The following is a 20,889-nucleotide window of genomic DNA, read 5'->3' as shown; positions in this document are numbered from 1 at the left end:
CACTGCTGGGAATGCTGATTTGCTTTCCTCTCTGCTGCATTTTGCTTCTCTTATCCAGGCTTCACAATTCCATTGGCCGTCCCCGGCAGAGGTCAGCTTAGTGCTCTGATCATGCCCGGGCTCGGTCAAGAGGAAATCACTGTGTTTTCAAGGTGCTTTGCCACAGGTCATCCTGTGGCCTGTTTCACACAGCTTCCTGATATTTGCTTGATTGCCCACAAGCTGTTGGAAAAGGGTTCCAGGTCCTCCTGGTATCAGAAGTACTCAAGGTCAGTTAGGTTGCTTTAGGGAGGGCTCACCCTTTCAGAGGCTGAGCAGATTGGCAATTTGATGCCATAAAAAAAAGCCCGTGGCACTGAGGGTAGACAGGCCGTGTGGGAATGTCGCTGCGCACAGTCAAGGTTGTTACAAGAATTAAAAATGTTTACTTGCCAAACTGAGTCCTGGGGGATGCAGAGGGCTGTTATTGTGGAGAGTCTGGTACAACTCTGGATGTACATCAGAATTTGTGGTCTAGCTTTGTAAGAACACATGTGCCTAGATGTTATAAAATCAGAATTCAAAGGGGTAGAAACCGTGGGTTTCACCCTTCAGTGAGCTTGTTGAAATGTAGCACAAGTTTAAAAAGCAGATTCTAGGGTCCTACCTGAAAAATTGTGATTTACTAACTATGGAGCAGGACCCATATTCTGCCTTTTTAAGACACTCCTCCCCTGTCCCAGGTGCTTCGGAAGCGGTTGAAGTACCACCCTTGAGAAATACTGATCAAGTCTAACCACATCATTTTGTAGGAAAAACTACAGCCCTGTACCTAGTGCCCTTTTCATGCTTGGATCTAATAAGACTTCAAGGTGATCTGGTTCATGAACTTCATACCTGGGTTCCTAAAATGGGACACTAGATACTTTGTGTGTGTTTCTGGGAAGAGGATGCATTGCTCTCGTCAGATTTTCATTTAGGTTCGAAATTATACATAAATTTGGTTTGAGATAAACTCTGGCTCTGCCTAAACCAGCCGTCCTGTTTCTATGGTATTAAACAAGATTTGGTGCCCAAGAAATATAAAATAGTATGACATCTATATGCCTTATGGCAAATGTCAGAGTGATAGAAAGAATCACAGGGGGGGCCTGGTCCTTTTTTCTTTTATGTTTGTGGCTATATAGAATGATCACTCACAGGGTTTTACGCCGAGTTTTAAAGCACCCCCTCTCCATCATTTTCTTCCAGCATGCCTGCACTGGGCTAGATACTAGGGAAACCGTCGTATGTGAAAAAACTTTTGTCCTACCTGCTAGTTGCTCGTAAATTAGTGATGAGGCAAATAGATGACTAGATGGAGACACTATGAATGAAGTGGTAGAGAGCTGTAGTAGAGGTCTGATGAAGGGCAGGGCTGTGGCAGCTCTAGTGAGGCAGCAATAGCTTTCGTTCTGGAAGATACGTTTGCAACGTAAGCGATGACTCCTATCTGTACAGGAGTAGTTTTAAAACAATGTGCCACTGAGATTGGTCATGTTGTTTGACTTCATTCATTCATTTATGTAAAAACATATATTGTGCACCTTTAACATAAAAGGCACTGTGAAGGCTCCTTAAGATGTAATATTTAGAATATATTAAAGTTACTCCATTTTTAGTTTCAATGTTATAAATTAATTAGCATAGAAAGTACAGTGTTGTGATCAGTTGCCTCATTTCCTGTCTGGAAAGGGGTATAATATAAATTTAGTAAGTAAAAAAAAAAAAAAAAAAACCAATATACGGTAGATGGCTACCGAATGCATTCTTTATTGACCTACGTGTGAGATGCAACAAATTACATTTTCCTTCTCAGGTTAACCTCAAAATAGTTTTGATGGTTGGTCTTGCGGGTAGAGCCAGTGGTGGTGAAGACTAAATAAAACTTTCAGGCAGTACAGATTTTTGTGTTTTCCTCTATACAGGGTTAAATTTCTGAGTAGACAACATTTGTCTTTCCTGACCTTTACTTGCCAACTTTACACCTTATTCCCAGGAATTTCTCTGGGTGCTTTCCTGCTTCTCATTCCCCCTCCCTGTGTGTAAAAATCTGATCAACATGTCCACACTAAGACTGACCATTTCTTGGTGTATTACTCTTCCTTAAAATATTTGCCTTTTGGGAAGGGGAAGAACTGGCATAAACCAGAGATTGCAAGCTGTAATGTTAGAATTTCAGGGCTCAAAGCCAAAAGGGAAAATGATTTGGGGGCAGGGATCCTTCTTGGGTTCCTCAAATCACACTACATTAGACCAGATTCCTGGACAGAAAGATGGACCCTTTTCCAGCCCCCCACTGCACATACAAGGAGCCTAAATCTCATACTGGTTTTGAAGGCACTTTTTAAAAATAATTAATTAATTAATTTATAGCTCTGTTGGGTCTTCGTTGCTGCACGTGGGCTTTCTCTAGTTGCCGCGAGTGGGGGCTATTCTTCATTGCGGTGCGTGGGCTTCTCCTGTTGCAGAGCATAGGCTCTAAGCGCGCGGGCTTCAGTACTTGTGGCTCGTGGGCTCGGTAGTTGTGGTGCATGGGCTCAGTAGTTGTTGCACACAGGCTTAGTTGCTCCGTGGCATGTGGGATCTTCCTGGACCAGGGTTCGAACCCGTGTCTCCTGCATTGGCAGGCGGATTATTAACCACTGAGCCACCAGGGAAGTCCCTTGAAGGCAGTTCTTAAAGCCATGTCAAATTGGGGACATCAACCCAACTGGCATTGGCCTTGTGGTTCCCTACCGTCGTGGCTACACCTGCTCTCTGGTCGTGCTCCCTAAAGAGCCTGATAGGAAGCTATGGGCAGGAGTCAAGTGAGGCCCAGGAGGGGTTCTCTGGCCCTGTTGCCAGCTAGGAGCTTTTGGCTGACTCCCTGAGGGACTGCTCTATTGTCATAGCTACAGAGTCCTTTTTGATTAATAATTCATGCGTGTTTTATAATTCGTTATAACAGTTGGTCCCATTGGCTTCCTGAATCCCCAAGGACATTTTTAGTTAGCGTTATGCATGGAACTTTCTAGAATACATTTGTATAGCGCTCATGGAAGTTAAATTTTTGTCAAGCTTTATAGCCCAACATTCAGAAATGGAAGGGAATTTTATCAGTAATTAATTTCCTTTCAAATAGGGAATATTTTTCTTTCTGTAAACAAACGTTTTTCTTCTAATGATCTCAAGTGTATAGAATGTGAAACAATATCTTACTTCTTTTTGTAACTGCTGAAGACAAAGGAACTCACCTATCACACAAATTTAACAAGACCACTCTGGCTGCGTGCTGCTTGTTTTCTCCACAGGTTTAAGAAAAACTCTACTGGTTGGCAGTTTTTAAAGTTGGCATCTCTCTAGAGAACTTAGGTGTGTGTATGTGCTTTAAAATAAAAGAAAAAGAAAAAAGAAGGACCGTGGAACTAATATAGTATGGCCTGTTCCCCCTGACTCTGGAATATGTGTGGTAACTGAGGGCCAAAGAATTTATTAATCATCACTTTAGTAGTAGTAGTAGCGAAATAACCTCAACTTTTCTTTAGACTGTAAAAATATAAATCTTTAATCCCTTAGAGTTTGAATGTAGATTTCACCAAGATAATAAGATTAGGAAAATGGACCACATGGCTAAACAGTATTTGATACCGCCGTACTGCGAGAGATATATATATCTATATATAGATATATATATAGATATATATATCTATATATATATATATATATGGCCTCCATCTGCTGTCAGGGAAGCCATCATTCAAGAAGTGGAGTTTTAATTATATTTTCATGCTATAGCATGCTTGGTGCTACCATGTGAATATGCCTCAGATTACATATGGATCAGGTGACTGATAGAGTTATTAAAGGTTTGTCCCTTGAGGAATCCCGGAGGAATTGTCCTGAACCTATAACTTAGCAGTCGTCATCTTAGTGTTTAAACTAAATGAAAACTTCACTCTCCATATTAAGTAGGTTAGGTTATATGGCTCTGAGTCCCTAGCATGCGGAGTGTCATGCCCTCTGTGGTGGTCATTTTGCCACACAACTGACTAGCATTTGCACGTCCACAGCTTTGGTTCTCCAGAGCAATCTCAAATCTCCATAATAAGCATAGGATAGCATTGACACACTTCAGGTTTAAGTCTGAGACTTTTTCCTGATGCCGTATGTCTTGAAAGAATCAAATTTGCCTTCTTGAGACAGAATTATGAATTCAGGAGTGCAAGATCATCCTCTCAAAGAGGTTTTTCTTATTTAAATAACCCCTCCAGGTTAGAAGTGGCAAAGATTAAAAATGGAAAGAAATGACACTCTTGGCAGGCAAGAGAAAAGAACAACTCCCTTGCCTCTGTCCTCTTGCTGGTGGGCAAGGGCGCTTGCTCTGACTTTGTTTTGAAGTGCCTGGATCCAAAGAGCAGTTGTCAGAAGTTAATGGTATGTTACCCTAAGAAAGATGGATGCCAAGGTGGACCTAAGTAAATTCACATGCCGTCCATGCTGGCTGCTGTCAACTCAGCACATGTGCATTCACCTCCCTTCAAGGGCAGGGCAACCTTGTCTGTGATAAAAATATTACCTCCTCCTCTCTTCTGTCTTCCTGTGGCACGAATTTTGAATGATCTGCTTTATGATCTCTCTTTTATCTCCTGAATACCTAGCGACCATCCCTGAGGTACTGTTTCCTAAAATTCAGCTCTTTTCTACTCAGCATTTGCAGAATTGATTTCCCACCTAACCTCCCTTGTGTGTCTTCCTCATTGTCAAAATCTGCTTCTCCTCAGAGGGTCACTGATCAGATGCGCTTGGAGCCAGATATAGCACCTTATTGTGTGTGGCATCAATGTTAAATTTAGCCTTAGCATGGGTCCCAGGATCAGCCCCTTTGCTTTAGCCTCCTTTCGATCCAGTCTTAGAAGCCTGTGTCCATTCATAATCGACACTCATATCAGAAGCAGCAGCACTGTGTGTTCCAAGCCAGGCATATATATTGTGTAAATATAAACTGAAAGGCGCTGCCATCAATTATTCGTCCCATTCATTTCAGTGGAGCTTGAGGATGTCTCTCTGCCAAATTACTCTGTGTGTGTGTGTGTGTGTGCACATTAAATAAAATGAAGGGGGAAGGGTAATTTATAAAATCAGATAATTGGAAAGATATTAAAATCCTGAAACTTCTTATCATGGCAAAGCACAGCCTGGACCATCCTTGAGGCAAAAGTGGTATTTCTTCTTAAGATGCATTTTCAAGGTTTTGTAATCTTAGAATCTCATCTGTTGGTTTTTCAAATTTGCTTTGAAATTGGCTCTTTACATCAGGATCAACATTTATAACAACTCATTACAAACTTAATGATAAAATCCATTCCTTGATTTTAAAAATATCTTCTAAGTAAGAATTTATTGAGTGTAGGGGAAGCTTTCTTTCCTTTGAATACCATACCTAATTTTTTAAAATATAAAATTGTATACTGTATACTAGATCTTAGACTTGGTAGTAAAATAGAACATTTGATTGAAAAGAAGGGGCAAAAAAACCTCCTACAGCTATGAAATATGCAGTACTAAATAAAAATTGTAAGGCATGTTTTCATGGTTAAGGACATCAGAAGCCTATTTTTATTTTAAATCTGTTAAAGTTAAAATGAATAGTAACTTACCCTTGGCAAAGTCCTAGAGAAAAATACTAAAAGTGATTTGAACATAGTTCTAATTTACTCCTGATCTTTCTCTAATGGAGGCTCTATTAAAATTTAATTTAATATCTTTTCTTGGAAATAACTTTTACCTCCCTGGAACTTGTAACCAAAATCATTAGTATGATATTTTTCTTTGGAGTTCTATAAAATAATAACTTTTTCCTCCTAGAGGTTTTTCTTTTTTTAAGGGGTGGTGGATATTCCATAAAATACAGAGAGGTGGATGGTTTTCAGGCTTACAGTTAAGTGTTCAAAGTAAATTTAATACGTTTCACTGTACTCTGTTTTCCCATTGTTTTCAATAGCATCTCCATCATCTTTAGCTTCCAGTTTTGCAACACTGAAGCCATTTTATGGGTTTTTCTTTTCCATCTGTCACCAGGCTTTGCTCATGTGCTCTTTTATTCTCTTCTCAATGGCTTTATCCTAGTCTAGGGCTGCTTTACCCTGCAAAAGAAGGGACCACAGCAGGCATTGCCTTCTTTTTAAAATACAAAAATTTTTTTCTTTTCTGGTTCAAAAGCATTTGGTGATTCCTGCTCCAATCCACGACTCACTGCGTAACCAAGGATAAATTGCTTAACCTCTCTGAGTCTGTTTCCTCATCTGTGAAAACCAATAAGTGTTTTCGTGAGGGTGAAATAAGTAAACACATGTGAAGCATTCAGCACAGTGCTTGGCACATAGAAAGCGGTCATTTTTCTATTTTTTTTATTTTAGAAAATTTGGAAAATGAAGAAAACTGCATAGAGAAAAAATATCACCCAAACTCTTACTAGTCTGAGATAACTAATGATTCATATTAACGTAATTCAACCATTTCCCCCTCATATGTGTCGTAAACAAACTGCTTTGTAATCTGCTCTTCATTATAAACGTTTTCCTACATTATTAGTATTCTTTCATAACATGATTTTTAATAGCTGCATTGTATTCCATTTCTTGGCTATCCCATGACATAATCAACCAATTTGTAGACATTCATTATCTTGAATAATACCTTGATAAACGTGTTTGCTACACAAGTCTTTATGCTCATCTTTAGCTTTTTCTTAAAATAAATTCCTGGAAAGACAATTACTAAGTTAAAAGTGTAAATTACTTCAAAGTTTTTGTTACTTTTTTTCATTTGCTGTCCCAAAAGTGTCCGATTTATATTCCGATTTATATTCCAATCACAGTGTAGAAGGCCATTTTCCTTTCTTTCAGACTTTTTACTTGTCTCCCTGCTTTAATCTTTCTCTCTTTCAGTGCATTTTAAGCTCAACTCCAAGCACATTCTTACTCAGACAAGATTTGATAATTTATTCACTCTTTTTGATGTTTCGGTTGTTTCCTGTTACTAACTGCTACAAATCAAAGCTCCCCGGTTTAACAGGGAGTTAAAACTTCTCCACCTGCCAGCTCTCTCAGACTCCTAGTTTCATCACCTTCTTTTATGATTTCTCCCCATGAACTCACATTCACTACTTTCTAGATTGCTTTTCTTTCCTCCAGCAAGAACTTCTTACCTCGAAACTGATCTTTAAACGCCGGAATGATTTCCTGATTCTTTTTCTTCTGCCCCCTTTAATTTCTCTCCCTAGAGGCCGCTCAGCACTCACAGTAGCTCATATGTTAAACAAAATTCATCTCAAGATTCATGTCTGTTTTTGTGTTAGTTTGTAAAATGTGTTTTTCCAGTGTTTCACCTGTGTGTGCTGTTTGCATGTTAAAACTGCAGGTTGATGGCAGAGGTCTGTTCTCCCAACAGTGTCAAATCTAATGTGCTTCACTCAGCAGATGCTCAATAAATTAGAATTGGCTGGCTAACAGGTTTTCTTTTTAAGATGAACTGTGAAGCATTTAGCAGCTTTTGAAATGCACTTTTTTTTTTGCACTCTCCCTCCCTGTCCCCCACCAAACTCTTTCATATACACTGGTTATTTCTTAAAGAACATTCAACTGTTATAGTAAATAGCATTTTAGCATAATGACCTACTAGGTCAGCATTCTATCCACTAGGTTCCCAGAATTTAGATCCTCAATCGTCTGCTTCTTTTATCGTTTTCATCCATTGAGTCCTTTTACAGGTATAGTATAACTCTAGCCCTTTTCTGTCTTCCAGACTGAAGTTGGCATGGGTGATATGAATGTATGCACATTCTGTAAGAAGGTGCTTTGGGCACCTTTTGTGCCCTACCTCACAAGCTTTTAGCTCATCTTTTTATTCTAGCGGTTAACCATCTTCCCAGGTGTAACTGGAACTGATGAACCTGTGTCTTCCCCTTTCTGTCCTGAGGCTTCTCTGCCACCACCTGGGGTATGTTTGGGAACCTACTCAGCAGTTCAGACAAGCAAAACCTGAATGCGCAGGAGGAGTTAACACCCCTCAAGGCAACCCTTCACTCAGACACAATTCTGAGGCATTCTACATGACTGCTCAGAGAGTCCCTAGCAGAATTGAGTTCATTGCCAAATGAAGAAATAAAGGCAAGAATGGAAAAGATCAAACAGTTATGGAGAGGAAATCGTTAAATAAAGCTTCATATACAGCTTTGTATATGAAGTACATAATTTACCATGTTGGCATGTGAATGATGATTTGGGTTTCAGCCATTTGCTTCCTAAAATAATGGCTCCAATAATGATTTAAGACCAGGTGTAGTTCCATTTGCCAGTAGAAAACCAGACTTGTATGCTGTTTCTAGAATCATGAAAGGAAGTTCTGACTGCAGGCAAAGAATTATGAACTGTCCAAAAGTTTTCTCTAAAAGCTATCTCAAAGTCCCTGATTCTTGGATACAGTGAAGATATTAAGCTTCTGTGGTAGAAAGTACTGAACTGGGTGCTGGGAGAACACAAGATGTGTAAGATACAGTCTTTACATCAGCCAAACTGGGGAGCTAAAATACCTTTACCTCTATAAATACTTGAAAGACTGTTGGTTGCTATTAGGTGGGTTCACTAACAGAGTTTATAGCATTTGAGCCTACTTTGAAGGATTGGCCAAATCCATAATTTGCCTACTTTCACTAAAAGTTATTTTGAAGATACAGAATGATAACAGCATAAATTGCTCAGAAAAGTATAAAGTACCGCACAAATGCAAGACACTGAAAATGGTAACAAAGTACTGTTTCTGATAGTTAGGTTATAAGAATATGCAATTTAGGACTTAAACTTCTAGTAGCACTTATCATTGATTAAAGAATAGATAAGTAATCCTATATTTTAATTTTGTTTTTCACTTCATTTTTAGAATTCTAGTGAAGTTTTAAAATTTAAATTGCTATTTGTATTATCTATCACTTGTGCAATAATTCCAATCTCAGTTAATAATATGACAGCCTGTTTTTTTATTGAGATATGATATATTAGTTTCAGGTATACAGCATAATGATTCAATATTTGTATATGTTGCAGAATGATCCACCACAATAAGGTCTAGTTAACCACACATAGTTATGCATTTTTTTCCTGTGATGAAAATGTTTAAAATCTATTCTCTTATCAACTTTCAACTAAGCAGTACAGCCTTATTAACTATAGTCAGCATGCTGTACATTATAACCCCAGGACTTATTATTTTTTTTTTGTAAGTGGGAGTTTGATATCTTTTAACCACTTTCACCCATTTTGCTCACCTCTGGCACACACCAGTCTATTCTCTTTATCTATGAGTTTGGTTTTTGTGTTTTTGTTTTGTTTTTATTTTCCACATATAAGCGAGATCATAAGGTATTTGTATGACATCCTGTTTTTTGGCATAGGTTTATGCTTGAACATAAGGTTTTGACTGACATTTGAATACATTTAGAGAATCACCTCAGTATAAAGGTGATTTCTTGAAATATCTTGATAGAAGCTAGTATTTTGCTAGAGTTGTTTCTTTCTATTCCTCTTAAAAAATCTTTCCCAGAGGAAAGAACTCTATACAGTAGTCCCTCAGTATCCACAGAGGATTGGTTCTTGGATACCAAAATATGAGTCACTCAAGTTGCATATTAAATGTTGTAATATTTACATATAACCTATGCATATACTTTAAATCATCTCTAGATCACTTATAATACCTAATACAATGTAAATGCTATGTAAATAGTTGTTAAATACAATGTAAATGCTATGTAAATAGTTGCTGGCATGACAAATTCACTTTTTGCTTTTGGGAACTCTCTGGTATTTTTTTGGAATTTAAAAAAATTGAAGTATAGTTGACATACAGTATTATGTTAGTTTCAGGTGTACAACATAGTTATTTGACAATCAGGTACATTACAAAATGATCACTACAGTAAGTTCAGTAACCGTCTGTCACCATACAAAATTATTACAGTATTATCAACTACAATCATACCTCCGAGATATTGTGGGTTTGGTTCCAGACTGCCGCAATAAAGCAAATATTGCAATAAAGTGAGTCACGAATTTTTTGGTTTCCGATTGCGTGTAAAGTTATTTTTACATTATAGTCTGTCTATTAAGTGTGCAATAGCATTATGTCTTAAGAAACCAATGTAATGTAACTCAATTTAAAAATACTTTATTTTTTTTCATCCACTGAGTCCACTGAGTAAGATAGTTAGGTAGTTTGTGATTGACATGTACACACTGCTATATTTAAAATGGCTAACCAACAAGGACCTACTGTATAGCACAGGGAACTCTGCTCAATATTATGTAAGAACCTAAATGAGAAAACAATTTGAAAAAGAATAGATACATGTATATGTATAACTGAATCACTTTGCTGTACACCTGAAACTAACACAACATTGTTAACCAACTATACTCCAATATAAAATAAAAAGTTTAAAAAAAAACAATTTACAGAAACAATTTCATGGCTTGAAATGAAGACTTTCTGAAAAAAATACTTTATTGCTAAAAAATGCTAACCATTATCTTACAATGTGGGGTTGCCACAAACCTTCAACTCTTAAAAACAAACAAACAAACAAAAAATTGAAGCACAATAAAACAAGGGATGCCTATATATTCCTTATGCTGTGTATTACATCTCCATGATTTATTTATTTTATAACTCGAAGTTCGCACCTCTTAATCCCCTTCACCTATTTCACCCAACCTCCTACTCCCTCTCCTCTGGCAACCACCAGTTTGTTCTCTATATCCATAAGTCTGTTTCTGTGTTCTTTGGTTTGTTCATTTGTTTTTTAGATTCCACATATAAATGAGATCACATAGTGTTTGTCTTTCTCTGCCTAATTTATTTCATAATAAATAAATGGTATTAGCATAATACCATTTTGTTGAAAATGGCAAGATTTCATTCTTTTTTATAGATGAGTTATATTCCTTTGTACATATATATACCATATCTTCTTTTATCCATTCATGTATTACTGGACTTTTAGGTTGCTTCCATATCTTGGCTATAGTAAATAGTACTACAGTGAACATAGGGGTGTATATATCTTTTTGAATTAGTGGGTTTTTTTCCCTTGGGTAAATACCCAGAAGTGGCATTGCTAGATCGTTTGGTAGTTCTATTTTTAATTTTTTGAGGAACCTTCATACCGTTTTCCATAGTGGCACCAATTTACATTCCCACCAACAGTGCACAAGAGTTCCCTTTTCTCCACACCCTTACCAACACTTGTTATTTGTGGTCTTTTTGATGACAGCCATTCTGACAGGTGTGAGGTGATATCTCATTGTGATTTTGATTTGCATTTCCCTGATGATTAATGACATTGAGCATCTTTTCATGTGTCAGTTGGGCATCTGTATGTCTTCTTTTGAGAAATGTGTATTCAGGTTCTCGCCCATTTTTTTTTTTTTTTTGCGGTATGCGGGCCTCTCACTGTTGTGGCCTCTCCCGTTGCGGAGCACAGGCTCCAGACACGCAGGCTCAGCGGCCATGGCTCACGGGCCCAGTCGCTCCGCGGCATGTGGGATCTTCCTGGACCGGGGCACGAACCCGTGTCCCCTGCATCGGCAGGCGGATTCTCAACCGCTGCGCCACCAGGGAAGCCCCTCTGCCCATTTTTTAAATGGATTTTTAAAATTTAATTGTATGACTTCTTTATATGCTTTGGATAATAACCCCTTATCAGATACACCATTTGCAAATAGCTTCTCCTGTTCATTAGGTTGCCTTTTTGTTTTGCTGTGCACAAGCTTTTTAGTTTGATGTAGTTCCATTTGTTTATTTTTGCTTTTGTTTCCTTTGCCTGAGGAGACAGAGCCAAAACAACATTGCTGAGATCAGTGTCAAAGAGCATACTGACTGTGTTTTCTTCTAGGAGTTTTATGGTTTCAGGCCTTAAAGTCTTTAATCCATTTTGAGTTTATTTTTGTATATGGTGTAAGAAAATGGTCCTCTTACTGAGGCCACACTGGTGTGCAGGGCTGGCCCCCAGTACAGCTGGCTGTAAGGACTGTCTACAACTGTTGCAGGTGCTCTGGTGTGCAGGGCTGACCCCTGGGGCGGGAGCCGCTTTGGGGGGATGCCGGTGCCTGCCAAGGGTGCCCGATGGGATGGGCAAGGCTGAGGGCCATGTTGGAGGAGCTCTGGTGCTGGCTGAGGGCACCTACCTGGGCTGGTGGGGCAGGGTTTCTTTCCAAATATTTTCTGTCTGCAGCTGGTTGAATCCACAGATGTGAAACCCACAGATACAGAGGGCTGACTATACATGAAGTTATACTGTTTTAGAAATGAAATGCCAAAATTTAACTCCACTACAGTAAAAAATATAGGCCCGGTTCCAAGACCTCCACCATGATTTGAATTAAAAGAGTAAATCAGTGGACACAATAGGAAGGAAACGTGTGGTATGCTTTCAGTTATACTGAATACACCAATATTTGTTAAACGTGCATTATGGAATTATTTCCAGTACCTCATAGATATTTCCAAGGAAAAAAATTAAAGACACGTGTTACACTGAATAGCAAGGTAGTGTGAATTTTAAAAGAGTTATTCTGCAGGATGCCTCTTCATTCTCCATTGTCAGGAGAAAATTGTTATGAAACTCTAGAATTAAATATGTTGTGCTAATGTGCTGAGTCCATTTACATTCTATGGAATAATTTTATTTGTTCCGCACTAGCTGGCTGGCAGAGAAAATGAACAGTGTTTGGTGATATTTTAAAGTTGTAATTTCATCAGCAACCGACTTAGGGGATCCAAATATAAGTCTGGAAATGAAGTGTTGTGTGCTATATTTGGCTACTCTGAAGACTGAAATATAACTTTTTCCACCACTTCCCTGTGAGTTTTTCCTGAGAAGTCAGTTGTCATTGTTCTGGCAAGTTTCTTTTCATCCTAAACTGTGCTAACATTTAGAAGGAAAACTATGAAGGTTCTTTACCAAAAGAACATATTTTAAAGATAATTCTTTTTAATTACAGGAATTTTTTAAAAATATTAAACTATGTAGATGTGTCTTCACCTTATTCTGGGCCCATACCCCAGAGACAATCCTGTTTAACAGTTTCTTTTATTTTAGTTTTCTAGTGATTGTGAGTATAATTTTAAACAATATATGTATGCCTTCATTTATTTATCAACCTTAGACCCTATACATATGATGGAGGACTGCAACTGTAAGAAGATACCAAAACTCTTGGCATTCTCAAGAGATATGTTTTAAGAATTTCAATTCTCCTGAGTCATACATGCTGTCGTATTACTTAATTTCTCCCTTAAAGTTCTACTTAACTTTAACTGTGATACTTAACTGGAAGGGAAAAGAGTGTGCTATGGCCCCAGTCCACCAGAAGAATGTATCAGAATCTTTGGGAAGGTCTTTTTCAAAGTACAGATGTCTTCCTTCCTACCTCCAAGGGAAGCTTGCTTACCTGGTTGAAAGTCAGTGTGTGTAATTTCAGATGTTACTAGTTGGGAGTACACTGTGCAGATAATGTAGAAGCAGGGGAAAAAAAGTTAAGAATAAAATATATAAAGACCAAGATATTTAAGTGGTGAACAGTTCTTTTCAGGTTGAGGCATCTTTGTTTTAGGTCTCTTCGTTTTCTGTTTCTCCTATTATTCCGTTATCAGCCCTAGCAGAGGGCTTTCCATTTTGTTTACTTCACAAGCGTTCCTGCATAAGCATTAATGAGCAAAGAACAACAAAGCAAAGCAGAGGTTTGGATGCCACAGCATAGGACGGCTTACTGCTGAGATGAGTTACTAGCTTATGCATTCTAGATTAGGGTGAGTCAGATTTATATCCAGTAAAATTACTATCACAGGGCCTTCTGGGTTCAGTGGAATAGCTGAAACTCTGAGTTCGACTCCATGAATGCCAACCCATCATCTTTTGTACCTTTAAACCTGGTAGAAAACTCTTAGAGGTCTGTAATTCTGTGTATTTGAAGATCAACCTTACTTGGTACAGTAGAGTCTAAAAATGACAACAGTGACAAGGATTTGATTGTCTAAAGGGTTGGTTCCACAGTACTTTGAGCTCTCACTACAGCACCTGAGGGGAAGTGAAAAGCCTAAGATGAGAAATACTCATGGGGTTCTCTACTTGTTTTATCTGCAGACGGCAGCTGAATATGTAAAATCTCGACTCCCAGAGGCCCTGAAACAGCATCTTCAAGACTACGAGAAAGACAAAGAAAATAGTGTATTGTCTTACCAGACCATCCTCGAACAGCAGATTCTATCAATTGACCGAGAAATGCTAGAAAAATTGACTGTATCCTATGATGAAGCAGGTATGTTGGTCTTTAATAGACACACACACACACACACACACACACACACAATGTTTTTTTCCCTGAAAAAATTTCTTTTTAGATTTTGGTTAAATTAGGCCCTTTTCTTTGGTAGAAGATGAAGGGCAGACAGGATTCAAAGTTATATAACATGGTTTAACAGTAAGTTTCTTCTCTGCACTTTTAGTATCAAAGATTTCATCAGGAGATTTCTAAAAATGGCTCTTAAATATCAAATCCCTTTAAAATTTTGGCTCTTTTTTAAATGGAATTGTTCTGGCCTTTTATCAACCATGTGCTCCTGTTGATTTAATCTTTTAAAGTGTCACTTCAATTTTGGATATGAGCTGAAAGCTTTTACATCCAATAATCCAAGAACTGTTAGTTGCTTCAAGTGTTATTTTTTAATTTCAGAGTTCTTTTCTAAAGAGGTACCATTTTATTCCTGAAGTTTCAAGCTGAACTTGGCTTTCTTTTCCTTAAGCTCCCCAGATGAATCCTAGCCCCTAACACCACACTGGACACTTTGGTTCACTGCCTTCCATAAGTTCATATTATCCAAAGGAGCTTATTAATGAAGGCCTGGATAGACCTCCTTACATCACCATTTTATCTATTATGTGGTTTGTCGGCTAAAACCTAATTTTAATGAAACCAGTGCAGTATTACTTGGAATTATTAAAATCTTTAACAAAATTAGACTTATTCAGGAAAAATATCTTGATTAAAATTGTCATACCACCCCTGCCCGCCCCCCCACCCCAGAAATGGAGAAAAAAGTATGGGAAAATAGGTTTCTAATGGTCAAACATTGGTAGTATTAATTTCCTTTTTAATACCGGGAGCTTCTGTTTTTATTTCTACGGGAAGTTGTTATTTTATATCTCATTTTCTTTCACATGATCTTAAACAGTCTCAACGCTGACGTTCTTAACATTTGATTTCAAGCTTGAATAGCAAACCGAAGAGCAGATTTTTTAAAAAATGCTGCACATGCCTAACCACTGATGCAGTTTTTCTAGTTATTAAGCTGTCCACATTTTCATTCAGCCTTTTAACCTCTTTACATCCACTTGATAGATACCCACTTCTAGCCTCACCCAGGACATCTCTACTCTCTCTGACTCTCCTTTGCTTTATTATGTTTTCCAGACAAAATGGCTCTCTTCTGCCTGTTGGGTATTTATTTATTTGGTCTCTGTATTTGTCTTGTGTTTAACATTCTTCTCTTTGGAATTGTCATTCATCTCCTCTCTCATCCCCAGTGGAGTAAAGTAAGGCTATGATCAGCCCAATCAAAATAATATTTAAATTTTCATAGCATCTCAAAGGTCATAAAAGTCAAGTAGTCCATCTACTTCCTGTCCCCATAATCACTTTTTAAACTTTATTGAAGTATAGTTGATTTACAATGTTGTGTTAATTTCTGCTGTACAGCAAAGTGATTCAGTTATATATATAATATATATGTATATATATATATTCTTTTTCATATTCTTTTCCATTATGGTTTATCATAGGATATTGAATATAGTTCCCAGTGCTATACAGTAGGACCCTGTTGTTTATCCATCCTATGTATAATAGTTTGCATCTGCTAATCCCAAACTCCCAATCCTTCCCTCCCCCACCCCACTTCCCCCTTGGCAACCACAAGTCTGTTCCCTATGCCTATGAGTCTGTGTCTGTTTCATAGATATGTTCATTTATGTTGTTGTTTAGATTCCACATATAAGTGATATATGGTATTTGTCTTTCTCTTTCTGACTTACTTCACTTAGTATGATAATCTCTAGGTCCATCCATATTGCTGCAAATGGCATTATTTCGTTCTTTTTTATGGCTGAGTAGTATTCCACTGTATATATGTACCACATCTTCTTTATCCATTCATCTGTCAGTGGACATTTAGGTTGCTTCCATGTCTTGGCTATTGTAAATAGTGCTGCTATGAATGTAGGGGTGCTTGTATCTTTTCAAATTATAGTTTTGTCTGGGTATATGCCCAGGAGTGGGATTGCTGGATCATATGACAACTCTATTTTTAGTTTTTTGAGGAACTTCCATACTGTTTTTCACAGTGGCTGCACCAATTTACATTCCTACCAACACTGTAGGAGGGTTCCTTTTTCTTCACCCCCTCTCCAGCATTTATTATTTGTAGATTTTTTAATGATAGCCATTCTTACTGGTGTGAGGTGGTGATACCTCATTGTAGTTTTGATTTACATTTCTCTAATAATTAGTGATGATGAGCATCTTTTCATGTGCCTGTTAGCCATCTGTATGTCTTCTTTGGAGAAACCTCTATTTAGGTCTTCTGCCCATTTTTCGATTGGGTTGTTTTTGTTGTTATTGAATTGTGTGAGCTGTTTGTATAGTTTGGAAATTAAGCCCTTTTTGGTTGCATCATTTGCAAATATTTTCTCCCAGTCCGTAGGTTGTCTTTTCATTTTGTTTATGGTTTCCTTTACTGTGCAAAAGCTTATAAGTTTGATTAGGTTCCATTTGTTTATTTTTGCTTTTACTTCTATTGCCTTGGGAGACTGACCTAAGGAAACGTTGGTATGATTTATGTCAGAGAATGTTTTGCCTATGCTCTCTCCTAGGAGTTTTATGGTGTCATGTCTTATGTTTAAGTTTTTAAGCCATTTTGAGTTTATTTTTTGTGTAGGGTGTGAGGGAGTGTTCTAACTTCATTGATTTACATGTGGCTGTCCAACTTCCCCAATACCACTTGCTGAAGAGACCGTCTTTTCCCCATTGTATATTCTTGCCTCCTTTGTCAAAGATTAATTGACCATAGGTGTGTGGGTTTATTTCTGGGCTCTCTATTCTGTTCCATTGATCCATATGTCTGTTTTTGTGCCAATACCACAGTGTTTTGATTATTGTAGCTTTGTAGTATTGTCTGAAATCTGGGAGGGTTATGCCTCCTCCTTTGTTTTTCTTTCCCTCAGGATTGCTTTGGCAATTCTGGATCTTTTATTGTTCCATATAAATATTAGGATTACCCATAACCATTTTATAATGAGAAAACTGAGACCCACAGATTTGCCTGAAGTAACACAGTTACTTAGTTGTAGAGCTGGGACTCCAACCTCCTCATTGCTAATCCAGCTGGGCTTTCACCATATTAATGCAGGTTCTCATTCACTCAGTAGTCATTTGTTGAATGCATAGCAATATGCTAGGCAGTTGGAAGAAAGGGGTATGAGTATAGAAAAGGAAAACAGAGACCTTCCTTAATAAAGTCTAGCTGGGCACTGAAACATAGATATATGACTTCTGAAGAAAAATTCCTGAGGATTTTGAAATAAGTATGCTCTGTAATATGCACAAGCATTTTAAGTTAAGCTGAGGGGATGTGGCGTAAAGGAATAATGAAAGTGGCTCAAGTTTTCAATGGAATTCTTTAGGGGAGGCATTTGCTTAAACCCTGAGGGACAAACAATGAACATGGGTTTGTGAGGAGAAGAGAGATGCAGTCCATGTGATGAAGGGACCCAAGGGGACACCAAGACGGGCATCAACATCAGCTGCAACCTCCCACCACTCAACTTTTCCTTCCTCAGGAATAATTTTCCACCCACCTGCACTGTTGTTGAGCAATGATTAATCTAATCTGCAGAGGGACATTCGTACGTGACCCTTAGGAACAAATACTTTGGCATGGAATTAATCTATCAATAAACTCTACAGCATGAAATAGTGGAAAAAACTACAGGATTGAGAGTTAGAGGATCTAAATTCCCAGCCTTTCCTCTAGCTTAATACTGGTATGATTAATGCCTAGATCCTCTGTTTCTTCATGTATAAAGTTGGGCTAATAAAACCTCACAGGGTTATTATGATAGTAAAATATATTCTATTTGGGGAAGTCCTTAGTCCTTCATATTGCAAATGCCACTAGTGCTGAATGAGAACAGATTTGGATCTTGTCTACCACTGAGACCAGTTTAAAGTGCTAGTTGAGTTTTTTCTTGACATGCGGTGTTTGGGGAGACAGAGGCAAATTCTTAAAAATATCTTCAGAAGCTCTGAGGAGTCAGGCAACAACTACCTTTAAATCACCCGCTCCAGGCTCCGTTTGCCCTTGGTCATTCCTGCATGAGGTGACACATGAATGTCGCTGTGAGTTGTGAAATCAAAACACTGCCTTCTCCTCCACTACCCATATATGAACATATGAATGATTTTATTCCAAAAAAGAGGAGAAAATATCAAAAGTTATTACTATCTAACAGAAAAGAATTTCATCATGATACAAAGGAATCAGGACAGAAAATTGGTAATAATATCTAACACCTTCAGATACAAACATCTTACACTAAGCCACTCATTTGCTTTAAACTGCTTAGCTTCTTTCCATGCTTTCCCAGTTTTACTTCCTTGCATTCTTAATTCAGCTCTCCCAGTTTTAGGAAGTAGTTAATTGTTAATTAGACAATATCCTGGTCTCTTGAGAGGTTAATTTGTCTTTAATGCTCAACCACTGATAAATCAGCCTGAGTGACTTAATGACAGTTAGCACCATCTGTGGCTTCTAAACTTCTAAAAGCAGTTAATGAAAAAAAATCCCTAGATGCTTGTCTGAAAGCATTGGCTCAGGACCTTTTCTCCCTCCTTTCTCTTTCTCTCTCAGTATCCTCTCGCCCCCTTTAAATACATATATATCTTAATGCTTTACTCATTCACAATTCAACTCTCCAGCAACCTGACATACTTGAAATCCAGCAAAAAAAGGGAAGAAAGCTAAAGCCACGTGCAACCATACCATGTCACAGAGGCTATAGTTTCTCACCAAGGATTTATATATTATTATTTTATATAGTTCTGACCAGTTAGGTTATATTTTCCAATGTGACATTTTCTTTTTAAAAATTCTTTTTCTGAATTTGAGTGTTACACTTTTATTGCAGAAATAAATAGAAATAAGTAGAAGGGTATAATAAGAGACTAATAATTATCTGTGATCCTACCATTGTAAACATTTTGGGTATATTTCCCTCACCCTAAGCTTTTTGTTTTCTTTGCGGTATGCGGGCCTCTCACTGTTGTGGCCTCTCCCGTTGCGGAGCACAGGCTCCGGATGCTCAGGCTCAGCGGCCATAGCTCACGGGCCCAGCCGCTCCTTAGCACGTGGGTTCCTCCCAGACCGGGGCACGAACCTGTGTCCCCTGCATCGGCAGGCGGACTCTCAACCACTACGCTACCAGGGAAGCCCTTTGGTTTTGGTTTTGCTACTATGAGTAATGCTGCAATGAATATATACATTTGTCTGCATTTCATGTGACTCTAGGGAACAGACTTTAGAAAATGTGGGTGTAGAATTAGAAGGTGAGGGAAGGGGATGATACTTATACTTAGAGCAGACAGAGCAGCAAGGTATAAGAGCAAAGAGCAAATCCATAGAAATCCATAAAAAGTAGTCATCATATCCCCAGCATTGCACACTACATTCTAAGTCAAATCAGCATTCACAGACCCTGTATTACAGAGTTGACATCATTTATCTCCATAACGGTGGCCTTCATTCACAGAGAAACAGTTCAATAATGTTAATTATATTCTGTATATAAAAATAGGGATTGTATAAACCAGTTTATAAAGATTTTCATCCAAATGGTTTATTTTTAAGTTTGACTATTAATAGGAATAAAGATGTTTTGTAGTATAATTGAAAGAGGTCTTGGAGCCAAAAGACCCAGATTCTATTCCTAGCTCTGCTGCCAACCAAATATATGACCTTGAATGAGTCACCAAACCTCCCTAAAGCCTATTTCCCTATAAATCGAACGTATGAACAGGATCTCATTGATGTCTTCCATTTCTAAAACTATGATTCTGGTATCTTGACAGTGGAAAACTCAGGCAGCCATAGTTTCTGCAAGGTTGCACTTAACTTCTTCTTGAATCTTCTGCTTTCTCTGTTGCTTTTCTCCTCTCTCCCCAGACAGCCCATGTAATTTGTTTATAATATCTGACTAAAAGAAGACCACTGCCTAGCTATGCTGGCATCTGCACATGAATTTGCCCAGTCATACTTTTGTTGGTGGGAAGGGCACTGAGACTGTATGAGTGAAGCACAACTAGATTTTGGAAGGAGAGGTTCTGAGCCATCGTTCATGGATTCTTGTTAAGATTGCTTAGATTTTTTTTTTTTGCGGTACGCAGGCCTCTCACTGTTGTGGCCTCTCCCGTTGTGGAGCACAGGCTCCGGACGCGCAGGCTCAGCGGCCATGGCTCACGGGCCCAGTGGCTCTGCGGCATGTGGGATCCTCCCAGACCGGGGCATGAACCCGTGTCCCCCGCATCGGCAGGCGGACTCCCAACCACTGCACCACCAGGGAAGCCCTGCTTAGATATTTTTATTAGCACTTACTAATGCTAAGCAAAATCTAGCATGAGAAGATATGGTTTGCATTTGATCCATTAATGTTTTTATTTGAATGGGAGCACAAGTTCATACACATTTCAATAGATTGGGTTTAGTAGAGAGAAATTTCCAAGGAAA

At 38.3% G+C, this 20,889-nt stretch overlaps 1 protein-coding gene across 3 annotated transcripts in view; it reads left to right on the top strand.

Annotated features, from left to right (window-relative positions):
* PPM1L (protein phosphatase, Mg2+/Mn2+ dependent 1L) overlaps positions 1-20,889 on the top strand; it is a 333,931-nt gene that overhangs the window by 183,937 nt on the left and 129,105 nt on the right. For all 3 annotated transcript variants that reach the window (XM_029214082.1, XM_029214083.1, XM_029214084.1), the window contains one exon: positions 14,198-14,372. In XM_029214082.1, coding sequence (XP_029069915.1) covers positions 14,198-14,372 — 175 coding nt within the window. The remainder of the gene's footprint in view (positions 1-14,197; positions 14,373-20,889) is intronic.

This window comes from Monodon monoceros, unplaced genomic scaffold (genome assembly GCF_005190385.1).
Source record: "Monodon monoceros isolate NGI ecotype Baffin Bay Population unplaced genomic scaffold, NGI_Narwhal_1 Super_Scaffold_11, whole genome shotgun sequence".
NCBI classification, from domain to species: domain Eukaryota; kingdom Metazoa; phylum Chordata; class Mammalia; order Artiodactyla; family Monodontidae; genus Monodon; species Monodon monoceros.
The sequence above is the reverse complement of the archived record's forward strand: the minus strand, read 5'-3'. Positions and strand labels throughout refer to the sequence as shown.